The 25,047-nt window shown below is 44.4% G+C and overlaps 1 protein-coding gene across 3 annotated transcripts in view; it reads left to right on the top strand.

The window, feature by feature from the left end:
* Nucleotides 1–25,047, top strand: part of TAFA2 (TAFA chemokine like family member 2) — a 577,024-nt gene that overhangs the window by 384,971 nt on the left and 167,006 nt on the right. For all 3 annotated transcript variants that reach the window (XM_073651864.1, XM_073651865.1, XM_073651866.1), the window contains exon 2: nucleotides 21,505–21,559. In XM_073651864.1, the coding sequence (XP_073507965.1) occupies nucleotides 21,505–21,559 (55 nt within the window). The remainder of the gene's footprint in view (nucleotides 1–21,504; nucleotides 21,560–25,047) is intronic.

Raw genomic sequence — 25,047 nt, 5'->3', positions numbered from 1 at the left:
GGTAGCAGAACATAACAGTAAGTCCAGCCTGCAAATTCTCTAAGGAAAGATTTTTCTGTTCCATCATGGTGTCGGTTCAGGATTTGGCTCATCGCCTGCAGGGACTCTCTCTGGAGGTGGCCGAGCTCCGTCAGCACGTGAGTAACTGTCCTGGAGCACATTTCTTGGAGCCTAAGGTATGTTTGCCGGATTTATTTTTTGGTGAACACCGAGAATTTTTTTCATTTAAAAATGCTTGCTTATTGTATTTTCGTTTGAGACCCAAGTCCTCTGGGGATGAATCCCAGCGCATAGGGTTCATAATGTCACTTTTGCGCAAAGAGCCTCAGGAGTGGGCCTTTTCTTTGCAACCTAGTGATACATGCTTCAGATCAGTGGATAGTTTTTTTTCTGCTTTGGGACTATTATATGTTGATCCTGACCGTGTCGCATCAGCTGAGACTGAGTTAAGACGTTTGAGACAGGGATCAGGTAATGTGGAAAAATATTGTACTCATTTCCGTCGTTGGTCTACTCAAACAGGGTGGAACGATTCTGCTCTGAAAAGTCTATTTCTTGCTGGGCTCAATGAAAGGGTTAAAGACCTGCTAATTGCTTATCCTACACCTGAAGATTTGCAACAGGCTATGCAATTAGCTATACGGGTGGATAGGAGACTGTGTGCAAGGGTTAATGAGAGCAAATCCTCTGCTATGTCAGTTTCTGGTTATGAGAATGTGTGTACTAACAGTGGTGAATCGATGGAGATTGGATCGGTGGCACCTCGCTCTCAAGAAAAAGACCGTCGATTTTCTGAATGCTTGTGTTTCTATTGCGGAAAATCTGGTCATTTGATTAAAGGCTGTGAGCTTTGTATGAAGAAAGAAAAAAAAATGGTCAGTCATGCCCGTATTGCCTGTTTAAATTCCAAGGGTGTATTTTTAGCTGCCTCCACGATTGCTCAGGAAAAATTAATGGAATTTCGGGTGTTTGTTGATTGTGGATCTACTCTGAATGTAATTGATGGGGGATTCTTGGAAAGACTCAATTTAAAACCCGAACCTTTATCATCCCCCATTGCTGTGGTTTCTGTGGATGGTTCCCCTTTGAAGAATATTACTCTCAAGGTCTGTGAATTTCCTCTCACTATTAATGGTGTTCACCATGAGAAATTGGATTTGGTAGTTTTGAATAACTTGCCTTCTCCAGTAATATTGGGATTGCCCTGGTTAAAATTTCACAATCCTGTACTGGATTGGTCTACCAATGAAATTAAATCCTGGAGCCATAAATGTTATGACAAGTGTTGTAACGGGCGTATTGCAGCTTTGGATGGGGGAGAATTGCCTGTTCCTATTCAGGATTTTTGGAGAGTTTTTTCTGAGAAGGAATCGCAGGTTTTGCCTCCCCATAGAGACTATGATTGTTCTATTGAATTTGTCCCTGGAGCGACTCTTCCTAAAAGTCGTTTATTTAACCTTACTATTCCTGAGAGGAAGGCTTTGGATGAATACACACAGACAAGTTTGGCCGCCGGTCACATTAGGCCCTCTAAGTCTCCTGTGGCGGTTGGATTTTTTTTTGTAAAAAAAAAGGACGGCGGTTTACGTCCTTGTCTGGATTTTCGTGAGATTAACAAAATTACTGTACGCAATCCTTACCCACTGCCATTGATTCCTGATCTGTTTAACCAGTTAATGGGGGCCAAGTGGTTCTCTAAAATTGACCTTAAGGGGGCATACAATCTGTTGCGCATGAAGGAGGGTGACGAATGGAAGACTGCTTTTAACACTCCTGTGGGTCATTTTGAGAATCTGGTTATGCCTTTTGGTCTTACTAATGCTCCTGCATTTTTTCAGAATCTTATTAATGACATCCTTAGACCTTTGATCGGCAAAAATGTGGTTGTGTATTTGGATGACATTTTGATTTATTCGCCGGATCTGGAGTCTCATTGGCGGAGCGTACGTGAGGTATTACAATTGTTAATGGACAATTCGCTTTTTGCTAAGCTGGAGAAATGTGAGTTCGCTGTACAGAGAATTAGTTTTTTGGGTTACATTATCTCCAGCGAAGGTTTTGAGATGGACCCGGTTAAAGTTCAAGCTGTACAGGAATGGCCTAGGCCTATTGGTTTGAAATCGATACAGAGGTTTTTAGGTTTCGCCAATTATTACAGAAAATTCATAAAAAATTTTTCTAGTATTGTCAAACCTCTGACCGATCTCACCAGGAAAGGTGCTGATGCGGTTCAGTGGTCTTCTGAGGCCATTGAAGCTTTTGTGTATCTCAAGGAGAGGTTCACCTCTGCTCCCATCCTTATGCAGCCTGATGTGATTAAGCCGTTTTTGGTTGAGGTTGATGCTTCTTCGGTGGGGGTTGGCGCAGTATTGTCTCAGGATAACGGGGATGGATTACATCCCTGTGCCTTTTTTTCAAAAAATTTTTCGGAGACTGAACTGAATTACGATATTGGTAATCGGGAATTATTGGCTATTAAACTCGCATTTGAACACTGGCGCCACTTCTTGGAAGGTGCGGAATTTCCCGTTCAGGTTCTTACGGATCATAAAAATCTGATATATCTTGATGCTGCCAAGCGCCTGAATGCCCGTCAGGCTAGGTGGGCACTGTTTTTCTCGCGGTTTAATTTCTCCGTTACTTACATCCCTGGTACTAAGAATGTTAAGGCGGATGCCTTGTCTCGCAGTTTTTCTCCCATAGTCGGTGCTGAGAAAGAGGAGAACATTTTACAAGAAGGTGTTGTGATAGCTTCTTTGGACTCCGTTTTGGAAGATGAGATTCTTAAAGCACAGGAGAATGCCCCATCTAACACTCCTCATGGGAGGTTGTTTGTGCCTGGGACCTTTAGGAGAGATTTGTTTGTTGAGTGTCACGAATCTCGGTTGGCAGGTCATCCCGGAATCTCTGAGACCAAGAGACTGGTGGGTCGCAGTTTTTGGTGGCCTGGATGGCAGAAGGAAGTCATTAAGTGGGTGCGTCAATGTACTATATGTGCTAGATCTAAGTCCTCACATACTCCTGCTGCGGGGTTGCTTTGTCCTTTGGAGGTTCCCAGTGCTCCTTGGACACATTTGGCTATGGACTTTATAACTGACCTTCCCCCCTCTGAGGGTTTTACTGTCATCTGGGTGGTCGTGGACCGTTTTAGCAAGATGTGTCACTTGGTTCCCTTCGTCAAACTGCCCTGCGCTAAAACTCTCGCTAAGGCCTTTGTCAAGGAAATTGTCAGACTTCATGGCGTTCCTACTGACATTGTTTCTGATAGGGGTCCTCAGTTCGTGGTTCGTTTTTGGCGTGCCTTTTGTGACATGTTGGGAGTTCATCTGTCGTTCTCGTCCGGATATCATCCTGAATCTAATGGCCAGACAGAAAGGAAAAACCAGGATGTTGAGCAGTTCTTGCGTTGTTTTGTGGCAGACAATCAAGAGGGGTGGTCTGAGTTTCTGCCACTTGCTGAATTTGCTCTGAACAATCATACATCTTCTTCTGCTGGTTGTTCGCCTTTTTTTTGTTGTTCTGGGAGACATCTGTCGTTTGGGTCGTTCTCCAAGTTGGGATCTGCCGTGCCTGAGGAGGAGAATTTTTCCGGTGATTTGGAGAGAGTTTGGACGGATGTGCATGGTAATCTTCAGGAGGCCAACAGAAAATCTAAAGACTACTTTGATAGGAAACGACAGGAGGTTTTGTTCGCTGTTGGTGACATGGTTTGGTTGTCCTCTAGGAATCTGCGGTTGAGGATTCCTTCTAAGAAATTGGGTCCCAAGTTTGTAGGGCCCTTTAAGGTGCCTCAGGTTATCAACCAATCTGCTGTTAGGTTGGAGGTTCCTACCTCCTGGAGAATTAATCCGGTATTTCATGTCTCTCTGTTAAAAAAAGCTGTTGTATCGGATTGTGACGCCTCTGCCTCTGTTCCTCCGGTGGTGGAGGGCGGGGAATATGAAATTTCTCGCATCCTTAACTCTAGACGGTATAGAGGTAGTTTGCAGTATCTGGTGGCCTGGAAAGGTTTCGGACCCGAGGATAACTCTTGGGTGAGGTCAGATGATGTTTCCGCGTCCAGACTTATCAGAACGTTTCACAGGAGATTTCCTGATAAGCCTGGTCCTAGGGGATCCGGAGGATCCTCTTAGAAGGGGGGGTACTGTTAGAACCTTGCTCTTAGGTTTTTTCCTTTGCTGGTCACATGACCTCGTTGGCCTATTTAATCCTGCTCCGCCCTTCTGGCTTTGCTGGACTTCATTGTATAACTACTTTCTAGCTAGCCTGTGCTCTGTATCTAACTCTGTTAGTTTGCTTGGTCTACGGACCTCAGTGTTCTATATATTTTGTTTGTTTGTCTGTCTGCTACTATTTCTGTTAGGAGGTGTCCCATTTTCCTCCCAGTCCTTAGTACTTGTAGGGATTCCTTCCCCACATCTATAGGTCTCCGTACAGACTAGCTTAGGACTTTAGCAGGTCTGTTCAATGTTTACTTGGAGATACTCCTGTACCATCATCTCTAGGCGTTGACTATGTGTCAGACTTCTTGTCTCCTGTGGCCTTGCAAAGGATGGGCTAAAAAAGTGGTGAAATGATTCCGCAAAATTGATGTTACCAGCAGATACTGTGTTTCTGTTACGGTTTGAGTGCTGAACACTCGACGGTCCCACGGTTGGCAAGTTGGAACTGTGAGATTCACTACGTGCACCACTGGTGTTTTGTGGAAAAGCACATGTAAGATTCTGCAACAGTCTCTGCTGATACTCCTGCATGCGTGCATCCCTTTCTATGGCAGGAATAATTTCTGCAAATTTACTTTCGTACTGGGGATCTAACAGTGTGGCAACCCAGTAGTCAGGATTATTTCTAATTCTCACAATTCGAGGGTCATGTTGCAGGTAGTTCAGCAAGAAGGCACTCATGTGTGTTGCGCATCCAGGAGCACCAAGTCCCTATTGTGTTGGTGGCGAGGTAACAATCATGCTTCCTTCCTCTGCCCTCTCCCCCCAACCTCGCACAACAGAAATGTGATCAAGGTCTCCCTCATCTGATGAGTCTTCCATCAGTTTGTCCTCCACTTCTTCCTGGGCTCCTGCACCTTCCTCACTAGTTTGGCTGCTACCATGCGCCCTGGTAAAACCATCTCCCCCACCCTCACATGCCTGCCGCCTTGGTGCTGCCGACCGTCTGGACCTTGCAGATGTTAGCCCTTCCGCATACAACTCCTCCTCCTCTACTTCCTCTACCTCCTCTTGTGCCACCACCTGACTCCGAATTCTGTTTAACATGTGCTCCAGCATGTAAATCACCGGAATAGTCATGCTGATAATGGCATCGTCAGCACTAAACATCTTCGTCGCCATTTCAAAACTGTGCAGAAGGGTGCATAGGTCCCTGATCTGAGACCACTCCTCCAGCGTGATTTGCCCCACCTCTGGATCTCGTTGGCCAAGGCTATACGTCAGAACGTATTGCACCAGGGCTTGTCGGTGCTACCACAGTCGCTGCAACATGTGCAGAGTTGAATTCCACCGGGTAGGCACATCACATTTTAGCCGGTGAAGTGGCAGGCCCAACGACTTCTGTAGAGATGTAAGTCGCTGAGCTGCGGGATGCGAATGGCGGAAGTGAGCACACAGCGACCGTGCCCTCTGCAGAAGGCCATCTAGTCCGGGATAGTGGGCTAAAAATTGCTGGACAACCAGGTTCAACACGTGAGCCATACAAGGCACGTGTGTGACATTGCCCGGCGAAGGGCCGCACCCAGGTTTGCAGCATTGTCGCACACGGCCTTCCCTGGTTTCAGGTCCAGTGGAGACAATCATTCATGAAATTGGTTCTCCAGAGCTGACCACAACTCCTCAGCTGTGTGACTCACATTTCCCAGACATTTCAAAGTAAAAACCGCCTGATGATGTTGAGCCCTACTGCCAGCATAGTAAGGAGGTGTGCAGGATCCCTTCTGCGCAGTTATAAAGCTTGTAGCATGACCAGACAGGCTTTGGGTGCAGGTGGAGGACCGAGAGGAGGTTGAGGAGGCAGAAGCAGTGGAGGAACTTTGAGATAAAGAGGATTGACGCACAACTCGTGGGGACGGCAAGACTTGGACAGCAGCCCCTTGTCCTGCTGTCACCATAGTTACCCAGTGCCCAGTCAGCGACATGTAACGCCCCTGTCCATGCCTAATCGTCCAAGTGTCTGTGGTGAAATGCACCATGTCACACACAGAGTTTCTCAAAGAAGCGGTGATGTTGTGTGCGACATGCTGGTGGAGCGCAGGCACACCTTTCTTTGAGAAGTAGTGCCGACTGGGCATCTGGTACTGGGGCACTGCGACAGACATAAGGTCTCGAAAATCCTCTGTGTCCACCAGGCGCAAAGGCAGCATTTCTGTAGCCAAGAGCTTGCAGATGGTGAAATTCAACCTCTTAGCTTTCTCATGGCTAGGAGGAAATGGTCTTTTACTTGTCCACATCTGAGGGACCGAGGGCTGGCTATTGTGCTTAGACGGGGTTGATAAGGGTGTCCCCGGCAAACTGCCGGTCTGTGAGGAAGATGCAGGCGGACATGTTAGGTTGCCTTGATCCAAAGATGGTGCTATCGATGTCGGACAGCGCTCAACACCAGCTGGTGTTACCACCTCCAAAGAAAATGATGACCTGCCAATCACGCTGGCTGTTGCGGGTAAAGAGGTGGCAGGTCTGCGTCCCAAAACAGGTGTGACTGCTGTCCCCCCAGTCACAGAGGATGAAGAGGCCGCGGATGCACAAGATATGGCAGACAGTGGTTGGCCCGGCCGGCTAGGCCGCATTGTAGCACAGTGAGCTTCCCACTGCAACTTATGCTTCATGTCCATGTGCCGGTTCATGCATGAAGTACTCAAACTATGTATTTTTTGGCCTCTACTTAGCTTTTGCTGACAAATGTTACAGATAACATGGGTTGGGTCATCTTTATCGATCTGAAAAAATGCCCAGGCTATGCAAGGCTTAGCACAAATGCGACCTGAAGAGCCACCACGACTTGTGGTGACAGGCAGAGTTGTGTTTGAGGATGCAGTTGTTGACTTGCTTCCAGTACTACGTCTCTGTCCAGGAAGACGCAACCTGACCTCGTCGTCACTAGCATTCTCCTCCACCTCCTCTGCTGACCTCATCTCTTGGCTGACTGTGGGTTGACAGTAAGTGGGATCTCCAACCTCATCATCATCACCCTGTGCGTTATCACACCTGTCGTCCTCAGTGCCAACCTGTTCCTGCCCTGAGAAAAAACTAAAGTTGTTGTTCCAATCAGGTATTTGAGTCTCAGCATCGTCTTCCTCATTGTCTCCACCAACATGAGTTACAGTTTGGGAATGAGGGTCTACATTATGGTCAGAACCTTCAGCGTCTGGTCCTGGATCCGACTCATAAAGATTCTGGGCATTAGTGCAGACCATTTTCTCGTCTGGATTCACAGAAGCCCTGGAGCCGACCTCTGATTCCCAGGCTATAGTATGAGTAAACAGCTCTGCAGACTCAACAATCTGTTCTACCTCATACTCAGACGGGCAGCTGGAGATTTGGGAGCTGTGAGGAAGCAAGTGCGATTGGGGTGACACCTTTGAGGACTGGAGTATTTGTGATGTTGAAGTTGATGTGGAGGAGAGCCCACTTAAAGGAGCACTTGATATCCGTTGAAGCACCTGCTGTTTTTGTGCCTCATCTGGAATTTGTAGCGATTGGCGTGGCCGTAAGAAAGGGATCTTATCACATTGTCCGCTAAAAGAAGTAGACATTTTAGTTTGGCTGGAAGATGGTCTTTCTTCTGCAGATGTTACTGTTGCTTTAACACCTACCCCACGGACACAACCTTTTTTCCCCTTCCCAACACGCCAATTCCCCTTTCCACCAGCAGCAGGCCTTTTTCCACTCATTTTGGTGGTTAACTAATTCACAACTCTGGATTTGTTTGCACAAAAAAACAATGGATGGGAACCGAGCAGAGCTGAGTGGCCAAACTGTGGTATTAGGCCAAAACTATTGGCTGGGTTAGATGCAGAAAAAAATTATATTCAATTTGCAACCTGATGGAGGTCAGTATAGATGAACTAATAGACCAAGTCCCACACACTGCTAGAAGCCCAAATATTTTTTCAGAGCTAGATGCAGAAAAAAATTATATTCAATTTGCAACTTGATGGAGGTCAGTATAGATGGACTAATAGAACAAGTCCCACACACTGCTAGATGCCCAAATATTTTTTCAGAGCTAGATGCAGTTAAAAATTATTTTTAATTTGCAACCTGATGGAGGTCAGTATAGATGGACTAATAGACCAAGTCCCACACACTGCTAGAAGCCCAAATATTTTTTCAGAGCTAGATGCAGAAAAAAATTATTTTTAATCTGCAACCTGATGGAGGTCAGTATAGATGGACTAATAGAACAAGTCCCACACACTGTTAGAAGCCCAAATATTTTTTCAGAGCTAGATGCAGAAAAAAAGTATATTCAATTTGCAACCTTATGGAGGTCAGTATAGATGGACTAATAGAATGATGCTATACCCAAAAGGTTTTACTTCACTAGGTGCAGTAAAAAAATTGGTATTCTATACACAGGTGGTGTAGCTTGCAACACAGATAGGCTACTCCACTGACTAACACACTCTGCAATAGGCCAAAAAGGATTAGCTTTGCTAGATTTAGCCAAATGCTGTGAAAAAAACTTGCACAGCACTGGCACAGACCTGCCTGGCAAAAACTGATAGGAACTGATGTAACTTAGTCCTGAAAAGGACTGCAATTACAATTAGTCTTTACTCCCAACCTATCTATTTAAGAGCACAGACCTGCCTGATAAAAGTCGTAGGAAATGCTGTAACCTAGTCCTTAAAAGGACTGCAATCACAACTCTTCCCTACTCCCAAGCTATCTGTAGATTTGTGCGAAAATTGGCTTTAAATTAACAAGGTATAGCACACACAGCAACAGCGGTGCCGTCTAGCATGCAGCTGCAGCTCTGAGAAAATGGTGGCGACGTGGAAAATGGCTGGGTCTTATAGGGCAAGGACATGTGACATACACTACCAATGACACATGCCCTTGCTTGCGTGAAAAAAAGCAGTTCGCTCCGTGTGTGCTCTGCTGATAGGCTGACAGATTGCAACTCCCCACTGTAAATGCGGGAAAGAGAAAAAAAATGGAGATCTACATTATTCCTGCAGAGATCCATCCCCTGCCCCTCCCCCCGCCCCGCTGAGCACTCAAACTGCGTATTAGCATTAATTTTCAGCATTACTGAGAAAAAATCCAGTTATGATTTTGGTGCACGAACAGTTATCGAACATAACCTTTTTTTCAAATTGTTCGTGTTCGCCGAACGGCTCGAACACCGCCCAAAACAGCTCGAATTTGAGATTGGCGAACAGTTCGAGTCGAACAACGCTCATCTCTACTGCTGAGCTGACTGTCAGTCAATGCTGGAGCGTGGTTACAGGTGCCTGTCACTATGTACTGAGCTGTGACTGAAACTGAGCTGACACCACCTCAATAAGTAGAAGCTGTAGGCTGGTGGGAAGAATAAAGTTCATTTCCTCCCTGTAGCCGGTCTTTCAGTACAGCGGCTTGGCAACTTTGGAATGCTATTAACCTGCAGATTAACCTGAAATCTGCAAGTTAATAACATTTTGGGACATGACAGGTTCCCTTTAAGTCAGATTTTATTTGCTAGCATGAAAGGAGGGTTTTATGTGCTCTTGTTTTCAAGGACATTGTTGATACACCATTATTTATTACAATCCTTCATTATCTAATCATACAATGGTGGTGAAAATAATTTGCACAATAAATAAAATCCATTTTAAAGCATCCACATCAATTGGGGGAAACACATTTTCTTCAATCATTTACATATTTTACATTATCATGTCTTCAGCTCAGTGCTTTTCTAATGTTACATTCATAATGAAGCTTCAGACAGGTCTGCTTAAGTTTGAAAAATAGGGAAAGATTATTGTCTGAAGTTCTTATACTTTCATTGCTCACAATAATATTTGATGCTTTTATCCTTAGGTCAGATTTTTTTCTTCACTGATTCAGATTTTGCTAAGTGAAATAACACACAGAGAATAATACGCTATTAAGGGACCTTTTATTTTGTTTTACGTGAAAAGATACATTCTATTAGCTTGATGCATAACATGTTAAATAGGATCGGAGGTGCAAAGAAGAATGAAAAATGTAGAAATGTCATTATATTAAATAGCAATTCTCCTAAAAACCAAAAGGTCACTTGAATTGTCCTTTTCTATTAGAGAAATATTTTTGGAACAACCTTACAGGGGACTCCTGTTCTCCCATTAACCTCCCACTTATCAGGCATTTATGGTGCAATCTGTGTATCCATGTCTTAAATGGGAACACTCTTTTACCAATCTTACATTTTTAAAAATAATTTCCTAACATATGCAGGTTTGAAACCTTCCATCTATTTTTCATACTTAGGTCTTTAGTTGTTAGATGAAAAATGAATTTTACTTGTATAATCTCATATTTACAAACAGGGTGGGAATGAAAATGGTTATACCCAATGATGTAGTTCCTTTAGACTAGAAGCAATAAAAGTGTTTTCAGTTCATGGTGGCACATTTATTTGATTTTATTTAAATAATTCTCAAGAAGGACTTTCTTTCATTTTACCGTAACCTGTATATTTTTGAAGAAAACATTACTCTTAAATTCTTTTTTAGAAATGCGTTTCTATAAAAAGAATATAATTTCATCTAATCATTTTTATGAATATTTTTCACTAAATATGAACACAAAAAACATGTATACAAATATCTAAACTATATCACATATTGACACAAATATAAATACTGGTTTCTATTTATTATATTACCCTATTTATTATATTGATGGCTGGATCATACATTACAAGCACATTTTACCATTTACCTTTTTTGTCCCCCCTATTTCCTCATAGATTGTAAGCTCTTGCAAGCAGGACACTGGCTCCACTTGGTATATGTTTCAATTAGTTGTTACTTTGTAATGTCTGATATTGGCTGCTCATGTCCCCTCTGAATTGTAAAGTGCTGTGGAATATGTTGGCGCTATAGAAATAAAATTATTATTATTGTTTTAAATATTTTTTATGGGAGCAAGCATGAAAATAAAGGCTCATGCTCACAATGCTTCGTAATTCGCAATTACTCACCGCCCCCGGCCCTGCGTCATGGTCACGTTCCATGGTCAGCCTATTGCTGAGAGCCATTTAGTATAATGACCTCACCTGCTGGATGGCTCTCAGCCTATTGCTGGGAGTCATCCCGCTCCCTTAGGGAGTTGCCGAAGCAACCATTTTGATTAGTATATACATGGCACAGTGAGCCCACTAATCCACATGTGCCACCATTAGGCGTAACAGTTTGCTTCGACCATGGGCCCTGCTGATCCCCAGTCCACTCTTCGCTTGGAGCTGTGTCGGCGGCTGATCTCTCAGCGAGATAGCCAGGAATTTTATTTTTACCATCTGCAGATGGGGAACCAAAGCGGTGCCGTGGGTTCCTGGAGCAGTGCATGCAGCACTATGAAGTTTTCGGTCAGCAGTTTTCTTCCTATCGGGAAGATGGGATTCATGATGTCCTTCCTAGCTGGAGATGCCCTGGCATGGCTCAACCCCTATGGTAAAAAGGGGCTCCTATTAACTCAGACCTGCAGGCCTTCCTGGTGACTTTCCGAAAGGTCTTTCATGAGCAGAACTCAGAATCTTTTGCAAAAACTCCCTTCCCAACTTCCATAAGCAGACCAGATGGGTGATGCGTGTGAGGAAATGTCACGTGTGGCACTGTCCTTTCAAAAACCACCCGTTCCCCATCCTGTAGAGGCCGTACCCATGCAGAATCTGTGAACATCGACCGTGTTTGGCAGGCTGAACAGAAGCCAGAATTCAATCGTGAGATGGGATTGGGGAATTGCTGTGGTTGTGTGGAACATCCTGACTGTCTTTGTCCAGTGAAGTTTAAAAAAACTACAGAACTTTGGGCCAGTGAGAGAGGGCATCCTTGCCAGGACTATTCCCTCTCCGCAGATGACTGTGACTGTATCCATGGCAAGTGGAGGCTTTGGTTCGGCGGGAAAATTTGTGCTGCAAACCATGAAGAGTCGGAGCCTGATTCCCGTCCGACAGCTCTAGAATCCAATGGGGGTGTTATCAAGTGAAGGACAAGCCCTACTCTGAAACAGTCAAGTCATGTCTGAACAACTTGAGCTCCAGATTGGAGCGTTATATGCGGAGAAGATTGCCTTCCATGTGCTGTCTGGTATACCTATAGGTCATCCAGAGCCGAGAACTCAAGTGCCCATTCTGATCTGGATACCCTGCTTGGTGCTTTGTTGGGGACAGCCGAGTCAAGAGAGGTGCCTAGTCCCCATATGTCCTGGTCAATCAGCAGTGTTGCCTTCTTCTCCGCCAGGTCTTCTAGTCAGCGACTCACTGTATGCTGGTGTCTTTGGAGGAAGGAAAGCGGAAGCGATGTCCTCACACTGCCCCGATGATTATACCAATGATGTGCCCCCAGGAACTTCTCCACCTCGTGGACTTGTCTTCTTGGAGAAAAGGCTGAAGACGGGCCCAAAGCAGGTATCTTCAGTCTCTAGTAGGTCTGGTGAAGAGAACATCAAGGTGGTGGCATACTCCAAGACTATGCAATCCACCAACCAGGCTGAGTAACTCTAGTTGGTCCATGAATATTCCGGCATGGTAGCTGCTCTCAATGAATGGAGAGATACTTCCTAATGCCCAGTTCCTGGTACTATGCCCGCTTCATCCATTGCTGAGGATGGAGAGAAGCATCCTAGCCGTGAAGATGGTGAGACGTGTCACTTTTCTTCTAGTGGACATAAGAAGTCGTGGTCCTGAAGAGAAGTCCTGTGAGTCCTTGAAGTTGTGTTGGCCTCCAACTTCTCTGCAGAGAGCCCTCGTGGGCTTGAAGAATAGGGGCCTAAGAGGAGGTACTGTAGCGGTATGGCCAGTGCCCCTGCATGGTGTCCCCTTTACCCTTCATGCAGGGACACCGGCATACTCACCATCCTCAGCATGGTCCCTGGTACGCTTCCTGCTCTGTACAGAGTCCCAGTGCGCGCATGCTCCCCTGATCTTAAAGGAGCAGTGCACCCATCCTTTGCCTGAAGTCCCCTGGTCCCGGTGCGGCCAGTGCCTGAACATTTTCCCCTGGTCCAGGTGTGGCCTGTCCTGTTCCAGAAGTCCCCTGCTCCCAGTGCGGCCAGTGTCTGAATGTTTCCCTATCAGAATCTCCGTGTCAGTAACCATTCTGCAGTGATCCTGAACTCAATCTATTAGTCTGAATGGAGCCCTAGTCTGTGTCAGCTAACTTGACCCCCGGGGTCAGATGCTGTAGTACGCAGTACTGGCATCTGCCTAGGAGTGGTACCTGGTGGCTACCTGCAACTCAGTCTGTCTCCCCCACCAGGAACTCTAGTGAACACCAGGTAGCCGCTTTGCTACTCCCCTATCCAGGCAGACCCAGGCCTGTGGCACAGTGCGTTCACTAATCCACATGCTCCACCGTTGGGTGTAATAGCTGTAATTAATTCATTCCATTTAAAAACAATTGCGGCATTCTCCAGTCTATAGTTTTACTTTATTTAGAATCCACTCCTAACTTTTGTAAAAAAATGCAAAATTTTGAATTCTAAATGTGTTTCATTAGAAATCCAACAAACAAAATCACTTGACCATGATTGCCTTCTATATAAATGGCGTTTTAACTACTCTCAAATTATTCCCAATACATACTGCATTAGGTATGTAAGTAATTAGAGGAGAACAGGCATTTGCCTTGACTAAATGAATGTTATTTTTAACTTTGAAGAGTATATGACTTTCTAATGAAATTAGCCAGTTCTTTAGTTCCGTGTATGTGTCTTTTCCCCTTAAATGATTTATATTCAGGCTGCCTTTGATCAGTGCTGTTTCTGCAATCTAAAACACCTGCTGTGGATTAGCATGAGTAACACAGAGGTAATTTCAATTTATGCAGGTAGGGAAGCAATCCAGTCATTGGAGCAAGGCAAGCCTTTGTTGGCTTTTCTAATCGCACTGACATTTTACATGAAATATAAAACGTAAATGAACAGTTAAATCGATAAATACAACTTATCTTCGTATATATAACTTAAACTTGAATAACTTCAGCTGTCTAAAATGCATGGACTTGATTATGTATGGTATGTTGTAGAGAATACATATACATGTCATAGTAAGTCAATGGGTGAACAAGAAATGGATCATATATTTGTTTATTATAGATCCATTGCAATTAGCCTAACAAACTGTATGTGGCCTTGTATTATTTATGAAATTAAAACCTAAAGAGATGAACTGGAATATAAGTTGGTATGAATGCAATGTGTAGGTGTATGTTCACACTTGCCAGTAAACAGACAAAATCCAAGATAAAAACAAAATAAGCAAATACCCTGCAGTGAATAAATGTATAGCAATAGTGTATTAAAATAATGTAAGCTACTTAGTTAACATAATTTTGATCAAAAAAACTTAAAGCCATCCCACAACGTCAATGTGACCCTAATTGGGACCGTCCTAACCCTTAGTATTAAAACCTTACCATATGTCAATTGACATAAATATGAATAAGACTGTCCCGAATGGTTTCACCCTGATGTTGTGGGATGACTTTTATGTTTTTTTAATTAAAATTATGCTAACTAAGTAGCCTATGTTATTTTCATGCACTATTGCTATTTATTTATTTACTGCAGGGTATATGCTCATTTTGTTTTTATCTTGGGTTTTGTTTATTTATGAAATAGTTGATATTAAAACCAGATACCATATGAATGCCATAAGAATGTCATACACAAAAAGGAAATGGACATATGGATGGTAGACAGAAAAATGATGAAAAATCATCATTTTTTTCAGGATCTAAGGGGTAACATTTCTCCTTGTGGAGTTAGAAGACTTATACGCCATGCATTCTCCTCTGGGAAATTAAATATGCAAATTGCCTCTTCAGAGAGGAAGAGGACTTGAACTCTAGTGCCACCTATTAGAAGTAGCAAAGCTAAAAGTCATTATTGACCCTTTAACAAACCCTGCCATATGACTTAGGATAAAAGTCAAACCAGATTATCATATCTTAAACAGTGATGGTCAGTACCTTGGCCATCAAAGATAGGCAGTTCCAAGTGGAGCCCAATGTGTACAAAGTTGTCCATCTCCAGAGTCACTGGATAACTCACTATCTTCTGTAGTGTCTATGCTCTTGTGATCACCGGGATCCTCTCTCTCTTGTAGAGTGTAAGCTCTTATGGTTAGTAGGGTTCTTTCTCTCCTGTAGAGTGTAAGTGTCATAACACAGCTGTCGGGTGACCAGGGACCAGGGGCTTCTACCCTGTCCCTAACACTAGGGGGCACCCTAGCTTGCCCTATTCCCCGGGATACCTCTGAAGGTGAGGATGCCGGGCCCTCCACCCTCGCCCTAACTCCTGAGTAAGCCCTCCATCTGTTCACTCCATCCACCCAGAGAAGGGGGCGCTACTGTGAACCCTGGTACACCAACCCAACAATCAGGGTTACACAGACAGAGGTAAATAGAAAACTCCAGGCACACAAAATATTCACTCACATATAACAGGGGAAAGCACCAGGGTGTGAAAGTAGAAGGATAAGGAATTACCAAGCGTACAAACCAGACTACAGTCACAAATAATTCCTTCAACACTCCTTCTCATAAGAACTCCTCTCCCTCCGTTAGCCATGCAGCAAAAGCTAGCTCTGAAAAGGATTTGTATGAGAGCCTAGATGATAAAGGGAAAAGGAGTGGCTAACCGAGCTCAGCTGTGAGCACAGGGATTTCCAACATGGCCGCTTAACCCCTTTTCTGCCAGAAGAAATAAACACACATTTAAAATGATGGAGAAGCGCTTCTTCTCAGAGCTGGAGTAGGAGCCATCCGACGCTGAGGTCTTCTGGCTCTAGACAGTCATGGTAACCCCATGAAAGTACCCCCTCCTCTACGAGGGACATCCGGAACCTCAAGACCAGGCCTATTGGGTGAGCCGCATGAAAAGCCCAGACCAGTCTGGCCGCATGAACCTCAAATGCTGGTACCCACATCCTCTCCTCAGGACCATACCCCCTCCAATGTACCAGATACTGAAGTGACCAACGAACAAGATGAGAATCCAAGATCTTAGCAATCTGAAACTCCAAATTACCGTTGACAATGATAGTTGATGGAGGTAGAGGTGATGGTACAGAAGATGCAACATATTTTTTGAGTAGAGAACGATGAAAAACATTATGGATCCTAAAAGTAGGTGGTAGAGCAAGGCAAAATGCTACAGGATTGACGATGGCTATGATTTTATAAGGACCGATAAACCTGGGACCCAGTTTCCACACAGGTCCGGACCCAGCAAACGTCTCCGATCAGCCACACTCTTATACTTGTATCCCATCTTCCTCAAATTATTAGTATCCCCCTGCCAAAAGGTAAAAGTAGAAGATGAAAACCGTTCCTCCTCTGGTAATCCAGAAGGGTGATTACCAAAAAAAAGAACTAAACTAAGGATGAAACCCATATGCCCCAAAAAACGGGGACGTACCAGTTGATTCCTGACAACGATTATTTACAGCAAATTCGGCTAATGGCAAATAAGTAACCCAGTCCTCCTGACTGTCAGATACAAAACACCTGAGGTACGTCTCCAGATTCTGGTTAACCCTCTCCATCTGACCATTAGACTGCGGGTGAAGCGAGGAAGAAAATGATAAATGGATCTCCAAACGGGTGCAAAATGCCCTCCAAAACTTGGAGAAAAACGGAACTCCACGATCAGAAACAATGTAGGTCGGGATCCCATGTAACCTAATTATTTCCCTGATAAAAACTTGCACCAAGATCTTGGCATTCGGTAAAGCTGGTAATGCGACAAAATGAGGCATTTTACTGAAACTATCAACTACTACAAGGATTACAATATGTATTCCCCACTGACATGGGAAGATCCGTGATAAAATCGATAATTGAGTCCAAGGTTTACTGGGAATCTCCAAGGTGTGGAAAGCCCCCGATGGATGAGTATGAGGGGTTTTAGAATGCGCACAGACACTGCAGGCGGCTACATACTCTTGGACATCCTTATGAGCACCTGGCCACCAAAAATGCAGAGTAAGCAGATCCGCGGTGGCTTTATTACCAGCATGTCCGGCCAACACCGAATCGTTATGTTCGCTGAGAACTCTGAGATGAAGATTTACAGTAACAAACAGTTTACCAAGTGACAGGCAGCAGGGGCGTCCCCCTGAGCGCTAATAACTTCTCTTTCCAGATCGGAGCATATAGACGACATAAACACCCCCTTTTGAAGAATAGCTACCGGTTCACACTTATCTCCTACCCCAGGAAAGCAATGGGATAAGGCTTTTGCCTTAATGTTTTTGTTCCCCGGCCTATATGTGATAAAGAAGTGAAACCTGGTAAAAAACAATGCCCATCTAGCCTGATGAGGTGTTAGACGTTTTGCCGATTCCACGTATACCAGATTCTTATGATGCGTGGCTACCATCTCAGGGTGGACCACCCCCTCCAAAAAATAATGCCACTCCTCAAAAGCCCATTTGATAGCTAAGGGTTCCCTGTTACCAATGTCATCATTTCTCTCGGCAGGTGACAGTTTTTTAGAGAAATAAGCACATGGTTGCTATTTACCAGGAGACGCCCCCTGCGACAACACAGCCCCCACTCCCATCTCAGACGCATCGACCTCAAAGGCTGAGAGACGTCAGGATGTATAAGAATTGGAGCAGAAGAAAAACACTTTTTCAACATATTAAATGCCTCCCTGACAGGACTGGACCACCTGGAGAAGTCTGTCCCCTTCCTGGTTATATCTGTAAGCGGTTTGACTAATAGCAAAAAATTCTTTATGAACTTGCGGTAGTAGTTGGCGAAACCTAAAAACTTTTGAAATGCCTTCAAATTCTCCAGACGATCCCAATCCAATACCGCCCGGACTTTCACTGGATTCATGCTAAAACCGGTGAAAGACAACACGTATCCTAGGACTGGGATCTCCTCAACTGAGAGCTTACACTTCTCAGATTTGACAAATAATTTATTGTCACGAACAATATGTAATACCTGTCTGGTATGATTCAGGAGAATAGATTAGTATGTCATACAGGTAGGTCAACACAAACCTGCCTATCAGATGGCTAAAGATGTCATTTAAAAAGTGTTGAAAGACGGTGGGCGTGTTCGTCAACCCAAAAGGCATCACAAGATTCTCATAGTGACCTTCAGGTGTTTTAAACGCGGTCTTCACTCATCTCCCTATTTAATGCGTATGAGATTATATGCCCCCCCCCTGAGGTCCATCTTAGAGAACCATTTAGCCCTGATAATTTGGTTAAAGAGGTCTGGAATGAGCGTAAGAGGATACAGAACACGAACAGTGATCGCATTGAGCTCACGGAAATCCTGTCAAGGGCATAACCCCCATCTTTCTTTTTAACAAAGAAAACCCCAGCAGCAACAGGGGAAAATTAAGGCTTGATATGACCCTTAGCCAGGCTTTCCGTATTGTAATCCCTCATGGCCTGTCTCTCCAGACCAGATACATTGTAGAGTCTGCTCTTGGGCAGCTTGGCCCCAGGCACGAGATTTATGGCACAATCATAGGGATGATGGGGAGGAAGTTCTTGGCACCCCTGCTCTGATAAAGCATCCCCAAAATCTGACAGGTAACTAGGCACAGACCGGATATCCACGCTAATCAACTGGGTACCCAAGCAGTGTCCTTAGCAATACTCACTCCATTTTACTACCTCCTGAGTCTGCCAATCTACCACTAGATTGTGCAGAGTGAAAACCAAGGGAGACCCATTACCACGGGTGACGGCAGACCTTCTAGCACATAACAGTCTAAAACCTCAGTGTGTAAGGCCCCCACCTGAATCCGCAGGTCATTGATGGCGTGAGTAAAGTGCCCCTGTCTCAAGGGGGAAGAGTCGATGGCTATTGTGGGTATAGGTCTGGACAGGGTATATGGGCTGAGGCCTTGGGCCTGGACGAACCTAGAGTCGATCAAATTAAACCCTGCCCCACTGTCCAGAAAGGCAGACACCTCCATCTTAACTCCCCCCACATGAACTACGGCTGGCAGGATAAACTGTGTACTACCTACAGAGGTGAAAAGTACACCCAGGTTGCTAACCTCCCTGCAACCTGGACCATCTTGTTTTCTGACGGTTGCTTACCATGTGGACGGGAAGTACACGTACCCAAGAAATTGCCCTTTTTTCCACAAAAGAAACACATTCCCCCCTTATGCCGGACTACCAGCAATTTCCCAGAGGAAGATGTCGCACCCACCTGCATGGGTTTCTCAGGTGACTCCACATTGACCTCCCTGGAGCCTGGACCCCCCACACATGGGGCCGATTCCCTATGTCTCTGGCGAAGACGGCGATCAACTCAAATCACCATAGACATGGCGGTCTCAAGGCAGTCAGGAGTCTCATACAGGGACAAAGCGTCCTTCACCCTTAACGTAAGCACCTCACAGAACAGACTACGTAGTGCGGGGTCATTCCACTTGGTAACCGTGGCCCACCTACTAAACTTGGAGCAATATTCCTCCACCAGCTGGTCTCCCTGCCGAAGTTGGCGACTAAGGAGACGCGATCGGGGTCATTATATATAAGGCCCAGAGCCTGAAAAAAACACTCCACCATCTGAAGTGATTGTGAGTCAAACGGGAGAGAAAACGCCCATGCTTGGGGATCCTCCTGAAGGAGTGAGATTACTATCCCCACCGTTGCTCCTCTGTCCCTGAGGAAAGCAGATGTAGCCTGGAGTACAGTTTACAGGCCTCTCTGAAAACCACAAACTTGTCCAACCCCCCAGAAAACCTGTCAGGCAATGCTACCTTGGGCTCCACTACGGTTTGACTGAGAGACAAAACTCCCACACCCACTGTATTAGGGGACTGCAAAACCACCGTGCGTAAATCCACCACCTCCAGACTGAGCTGCTGCAATTGCCTCGTCAGAGTAGTAATAGGATCCATCATGAACCAGAAGATACTGTTGCGGTCAGAGCTAATGTCACGACACAGCTGTCAGGTGACCAGGGACCAGGGGCTCCTACCCTGTCCCTAACACTAGGGGGCGCCCTGGCTTGCCCTATTTCCCGGGATATCTCTGAAGGTGAGGATGCCCAGTGCCTCCACCCTCACCCTTACTCCTGAGTAAGCCCTCCGTCTGTTCACTCCCTCCACCCAGACAAGGGATCGCTGCTGTGCACTGTAGTACTACCACCCGACAAACAGGGTTACACAGACAGGGGTAAACAGAAATCTCAAAGCACACAAAATATTCACTCACATATAACAGAGGAACGCACCGGAGTGTGAAGGTAGGAGAATAAACCAAAAATGTAGAAGGATAAGGAATTACCACGCATACAAACCAGACTACAGTCACAAATAATTCCTTCAACACTCCTTCTCATAAGAACTCCTGTCCATCCGTTAGCCATGCAGCAAAAGCTAGCTCTGACAAGGATTTGTATCAGAGCTCAGATTATAAGGGGAAAAGTAGCGGCTAACCAAGCTCAGCTGTGAGAACAAGGATTTCCAACATGGCCGCTTAACCCCTTTTCAGCCGGAAGAAATAAACACACATTTAAAATGACGGAGAAATGCTTCTTCTCTGAGCTGGAATAGGAGCCATCCGACGCTGAGGTCTTCTGGCTCCAAACTGTCGCGGTAACCCTGTGACAGTAAGCTCTTATTGTCAGTTGGATCCTCTCTCTCTCTAACCTGTAAAGTGTAAGCTCTTATGGTCAGAGCAGTTCTCTCTCATTTTCCTCTCCCTCACTTGGATTTCCTGAGTAATTATAAGGTACACAGTTTTAAGATTTGCACAAATTAATTCAGCGCAAATTACATTTTTGGGGAAAATTTTACAAAGTTGGCGAATTTAAATATCAAAAGATACACTTATCTCTAGTTAAGATGAATCCACTAGTGAGCTCATTCAGAAAGCATAGTTTTTAATGTTATCTCTCTTCTCCTGAACAATCATCTAAGCTGGTCTTTGAACACAATTACAGCAGTAGCAGTTAAAGGGGTTGTCCAGGAAAGAGTAGATATCAGCTGATCAGTGGAGGTGCCTGGCTTCGGCCCATCAATATAATAATAATAATAATAATAATAATGATCTATAAAATATTCAAGTCCCGGACAACCTCTTTAAATATTGAAGCATTTGAAGCTGGGAAAAAAACATTAACTTGGAAATACTATTACATGTTTGAAGATTTATGTAGAAAAGACTTAAGGGTTCTTGTGGTGTGGATCACTCTTTATGTGAGTAATGTTTGCCCTAGATTCTGTTAGTGATGTTTGCCCTAGATTCTTTCTAGAATATAATATGGTGCATAAAAAACTGACAACTAATAATTTACAATTTATTTTGCAGATGTTAAACTGTATTCTTGTGTGCCTGGGGGGAATCTGGATTTTGAATGAAGGAGGTAAGAACATTTTTTTTAACTTAGAAAGTATTTGTTTGAATGATAAATTACTGCAAAATCGCTCCTACTCTCCACTCCTGACCCAGACTTTTTTTGTGATGGCTTATGAATTCCTATACATCTTATAATATTGTAGCTTACTTAAGAAAACCACCCCTCTGGAAGACCATTTTTAGGCTATGTGCCCATGATGCAGAAATGCTCCGGATTTTTCCTGAGCGTTTCTGCATCTCCCTGGCAGAAAAAACGCATGCAGATTTTACATGTGTTTTTCCTGCCAGGGACAAGCGGAAGTGAAGCGTTTTTGCATGCATTTCGGCATGCGGGTTGTCAAGCATTTTCCAAGCGATTTTAGCATCACTTGGAAAGTGCTTGAAAACTTGGTCACACTATATAAATCCATGCAACCGGCATGGATTTATATAGTGTGACCGTAAAAGAATGGTACCCAGGTTTGGAGAAGAGGAGACTCTCCTCCGGACCCGGGTACCATAGTACCTGCAAAAAAAAGAATAAAATAAAAAATATACATTATACTTACCTTCTGATGGCCCCCGGTGTCCTTAGCGATGCGTCTTGGCTTGCCGGCAGCTCACGGTGGACTAAAAGGACCTGCCATCACGTCATTTAGTCATGTGACTAAATGACGTCATGGCAGGTCCTTTTCCGACCATCACGAGCAGCCGGCAAGCCACGACACATTGCTAAGGAAACCGGGGGCCATCAGAAGGTAAGTATAATGTATATTTTTTATTTTATTCTTTTTTTTACAGGTACAATGGTACCCGGGTCCGGAGGAGAGTCTCCTCTTCTCCAAACTCGGGTACCATCCGCACATTAAAACGCATGGAATCCGCATCTGCAGATGCAGTGATGCGGATGTCATGCGGTCCAATGCAAGTCAATGGCGGCAAAAACGCAACCATTCCACAAAATAATTGGTAGTGCTGCAGATTTTTCCGCAATGATAATCCGCAGCTGAAATTTCCGCAGCATGTGCACAGCACATGCGGGTTATCATTTGGGAACATGGCAGACCTTCTACCAAGCGTTTTTTAAGCGTTTCTACAGTGGAATTGCTGCTGCGGAAATGCATAAAAAATGCATAGTGGGCACACAGCCTTACTGTCATTTTGATTGGTTATGAAAAAAGTTTTTTTTTACCAAACTGAACTGGAGATTAAAGTTGGCCATATACAGTGGGTACGGATAATATTCAGACCCCTTTAAATTTTTCACTCTTTGTTTCATTGCAACCATTTGGTAAATTCTAAAAAGTTCATTTTTTTCTCATTAAAGTACACTCTGCACCTTATCTTGACTGAAAAAAACAAATGTAGTAATTTTTGCAAATGTATTAAAAGAGAAAAACTGAAACATCACATGGCCATAAGTATTCAGACCCTTTACTCAGTATTGAGTAGAAGCACCCTTTTGAGCTGATACTGCCATGAATCTTCTTGGAAATGATGTAACAAGTTTTTCACACCTGGATTTGAAGATCCTCTGCCATTCTTCCTTGCAGATCCTCTCCAGTTCCGTCAGGTTGGATGGTGAACGTTGGTGAACAGCCATTTTCAGTTCTCTCCAGAGATGCTCAATTGGGTTTAGGTCAGGGCTCTGGCTGGGCCAGTCAAGAATGGTCACAGAGTTGCTCTGAAGCCACTCCTTTGTTATTTTAGCTGTGTGCTTAGGGTCATTGTCTTGTTGGAAGGTGAACCTTCGGCCAAGTCTGAGGTCCAAAGCACTCTGGAAGAGGTTTTCATAGAGGATATCTCTGTACTTGGCCACATTCATGTTTCATTCTATTGCAACCAGTCGTCCTGTCCCTGCAACTGAAAAACACCCCCATAACATGATGCTGTCACCACCATGTTTCACTGTTGGGATTGTATTGGGCAGGTGATGAGCAGGTTTGGTGCCTGGTTTTCTCCACACATACCGCTTAGAATTATCAACCGAAAGTTCTATCTTTGGCTCATCAGACCAGAGAATCTTATTTCTCATAGTCTGGGAGTCCTTCATGTGTTTTTGGGCAAAGTCTATGTGGGCTTTCATATGTCCTGCACTGAGGAGAGGCTTCCGTCGGGCCACACTGCCATAAAGGCCCAACTGTTAGAACCCTCCTGTTTGTTTTTTTCCATCTTGTGTTTTGCGGTCACGTGACCATCTGCCTTTATATTCCAGCTCCGCCCTTTTGGCTGTGCTGGACTTCAGTGTTTGACTGTTTCTCTAGCCAGGTGCTTCGGTGCCTTTCTCTGTCAGTTCGCTTGGTCCTTCTGGGACCTCTAGTATCTTTTTGTCAGTTTGTCTTTTTGCGTTCTGCAACAACTTCTCTGTTTAGGAGGGGTCCCATTTTTGTCCCAGTCCTTAGTTCTTTTAGGGACCCCTCCCCTTATGCTATAGGTCTTCATTCAGACTAGCCGAGGACAAAGGCGGGTTTGTTCGCTAGGAACAGGCAGCCTGCTACATCATAGGCATTCAGCTTAGTCTTACTGTAGGGACAGCTTTCCCCTATCTTTCCTTAGTACTTGTTGCAGATCATAACACCAACTGGTGGAGGGCTGCAGGGATAGTTGATTTTGTGGAACTTTCTCCCATCTCCCTACTGCATCTCTGGTGCTCAGCCACAGTGATCTTGGGGTTCTTCTTTACCTCTCTCACCAAGGCTCTTCTCCCACGATTGCTCATTTTGGCTGGACGGCCAGGTCTAGGAATACTTCTGGTGGTCCCAAACTTCTTCCATTTAAGGATTATGGAGGCCACTGTGCTCTTAAGAACCTTGAGTAATGCAAACATTCTTTTGTAACCTTGGCCAGATCTGTGCCTTGCCACAATTCTGTCTCTGAGCTTCTTGGGCAGTGCCTTTGAGCTCATGATTCTCATTTAGTTTGACATGCACTGTGAGCTGTGAGGTCTTATATAGACAGGTGTGTGCCTTTCCAAATCAAGTTTTATCAGTTTAATTAAACACAGCTGGACTCCAATAAATGAGTAGAACCATCTCAAGGAGGATCACAAGGAAATGGACAACATGTGACTTAAATATGAGTGTCTGAGCAATGGGTCTGAATACTAATGACCATGTGATATTTCAGTTTTTCTTTTTTAATAAATTTGCAAAAATTTCTACATTTCTGATTATTTTCAGTCAAGATGGGGTGCAAAGTGTATTTTAATGAGAAAATAAATGAACTTTTTAGAATTTACCAAATGGCTGCAATGAAACAAAGAGTGAAAAATTTAAAGGAGTCTGAATACTTTCCGTACCCACTGTACGTTATATAATTATCACCTAATGTTCATATGACACACAGCTATTTCTGTTGAAACTACTCATTTGCAGCCGGGGTGTGCATGAGTTCTCATTGGGGAGAGGAGAAGAGGCGAGTGCCAGACTCAAAATGCCAAAAGCGTGATGAAATCCAATATGTCCGATTCTTCCTTGCCCCAACATCTGTCATCAAAGGAGAGTCTGGAAACATCCA

This window comes from Phyllobates terribilis, unplaced genomic scaffold (assembly GCF_046119375.1).
Source record: "Phyllobates terribilis strain yellow unplaced genomic scaffold, ASM4611937v1 Scaffold_11__3_contigs__length_659146591, whole genome shotgun sequence".
Lineage (NCBI taxonomy): Eukaryota > Metazoa > Chordata > Amphibia > Anura > Dendrobatidae > Phyllobates > Phyllobates terribilis.
The sequence above is the reverse complement of the archived record's forward strand: the minus strand, read 5'-3'. Positions and strand labels throughout refer to the sequence as shown.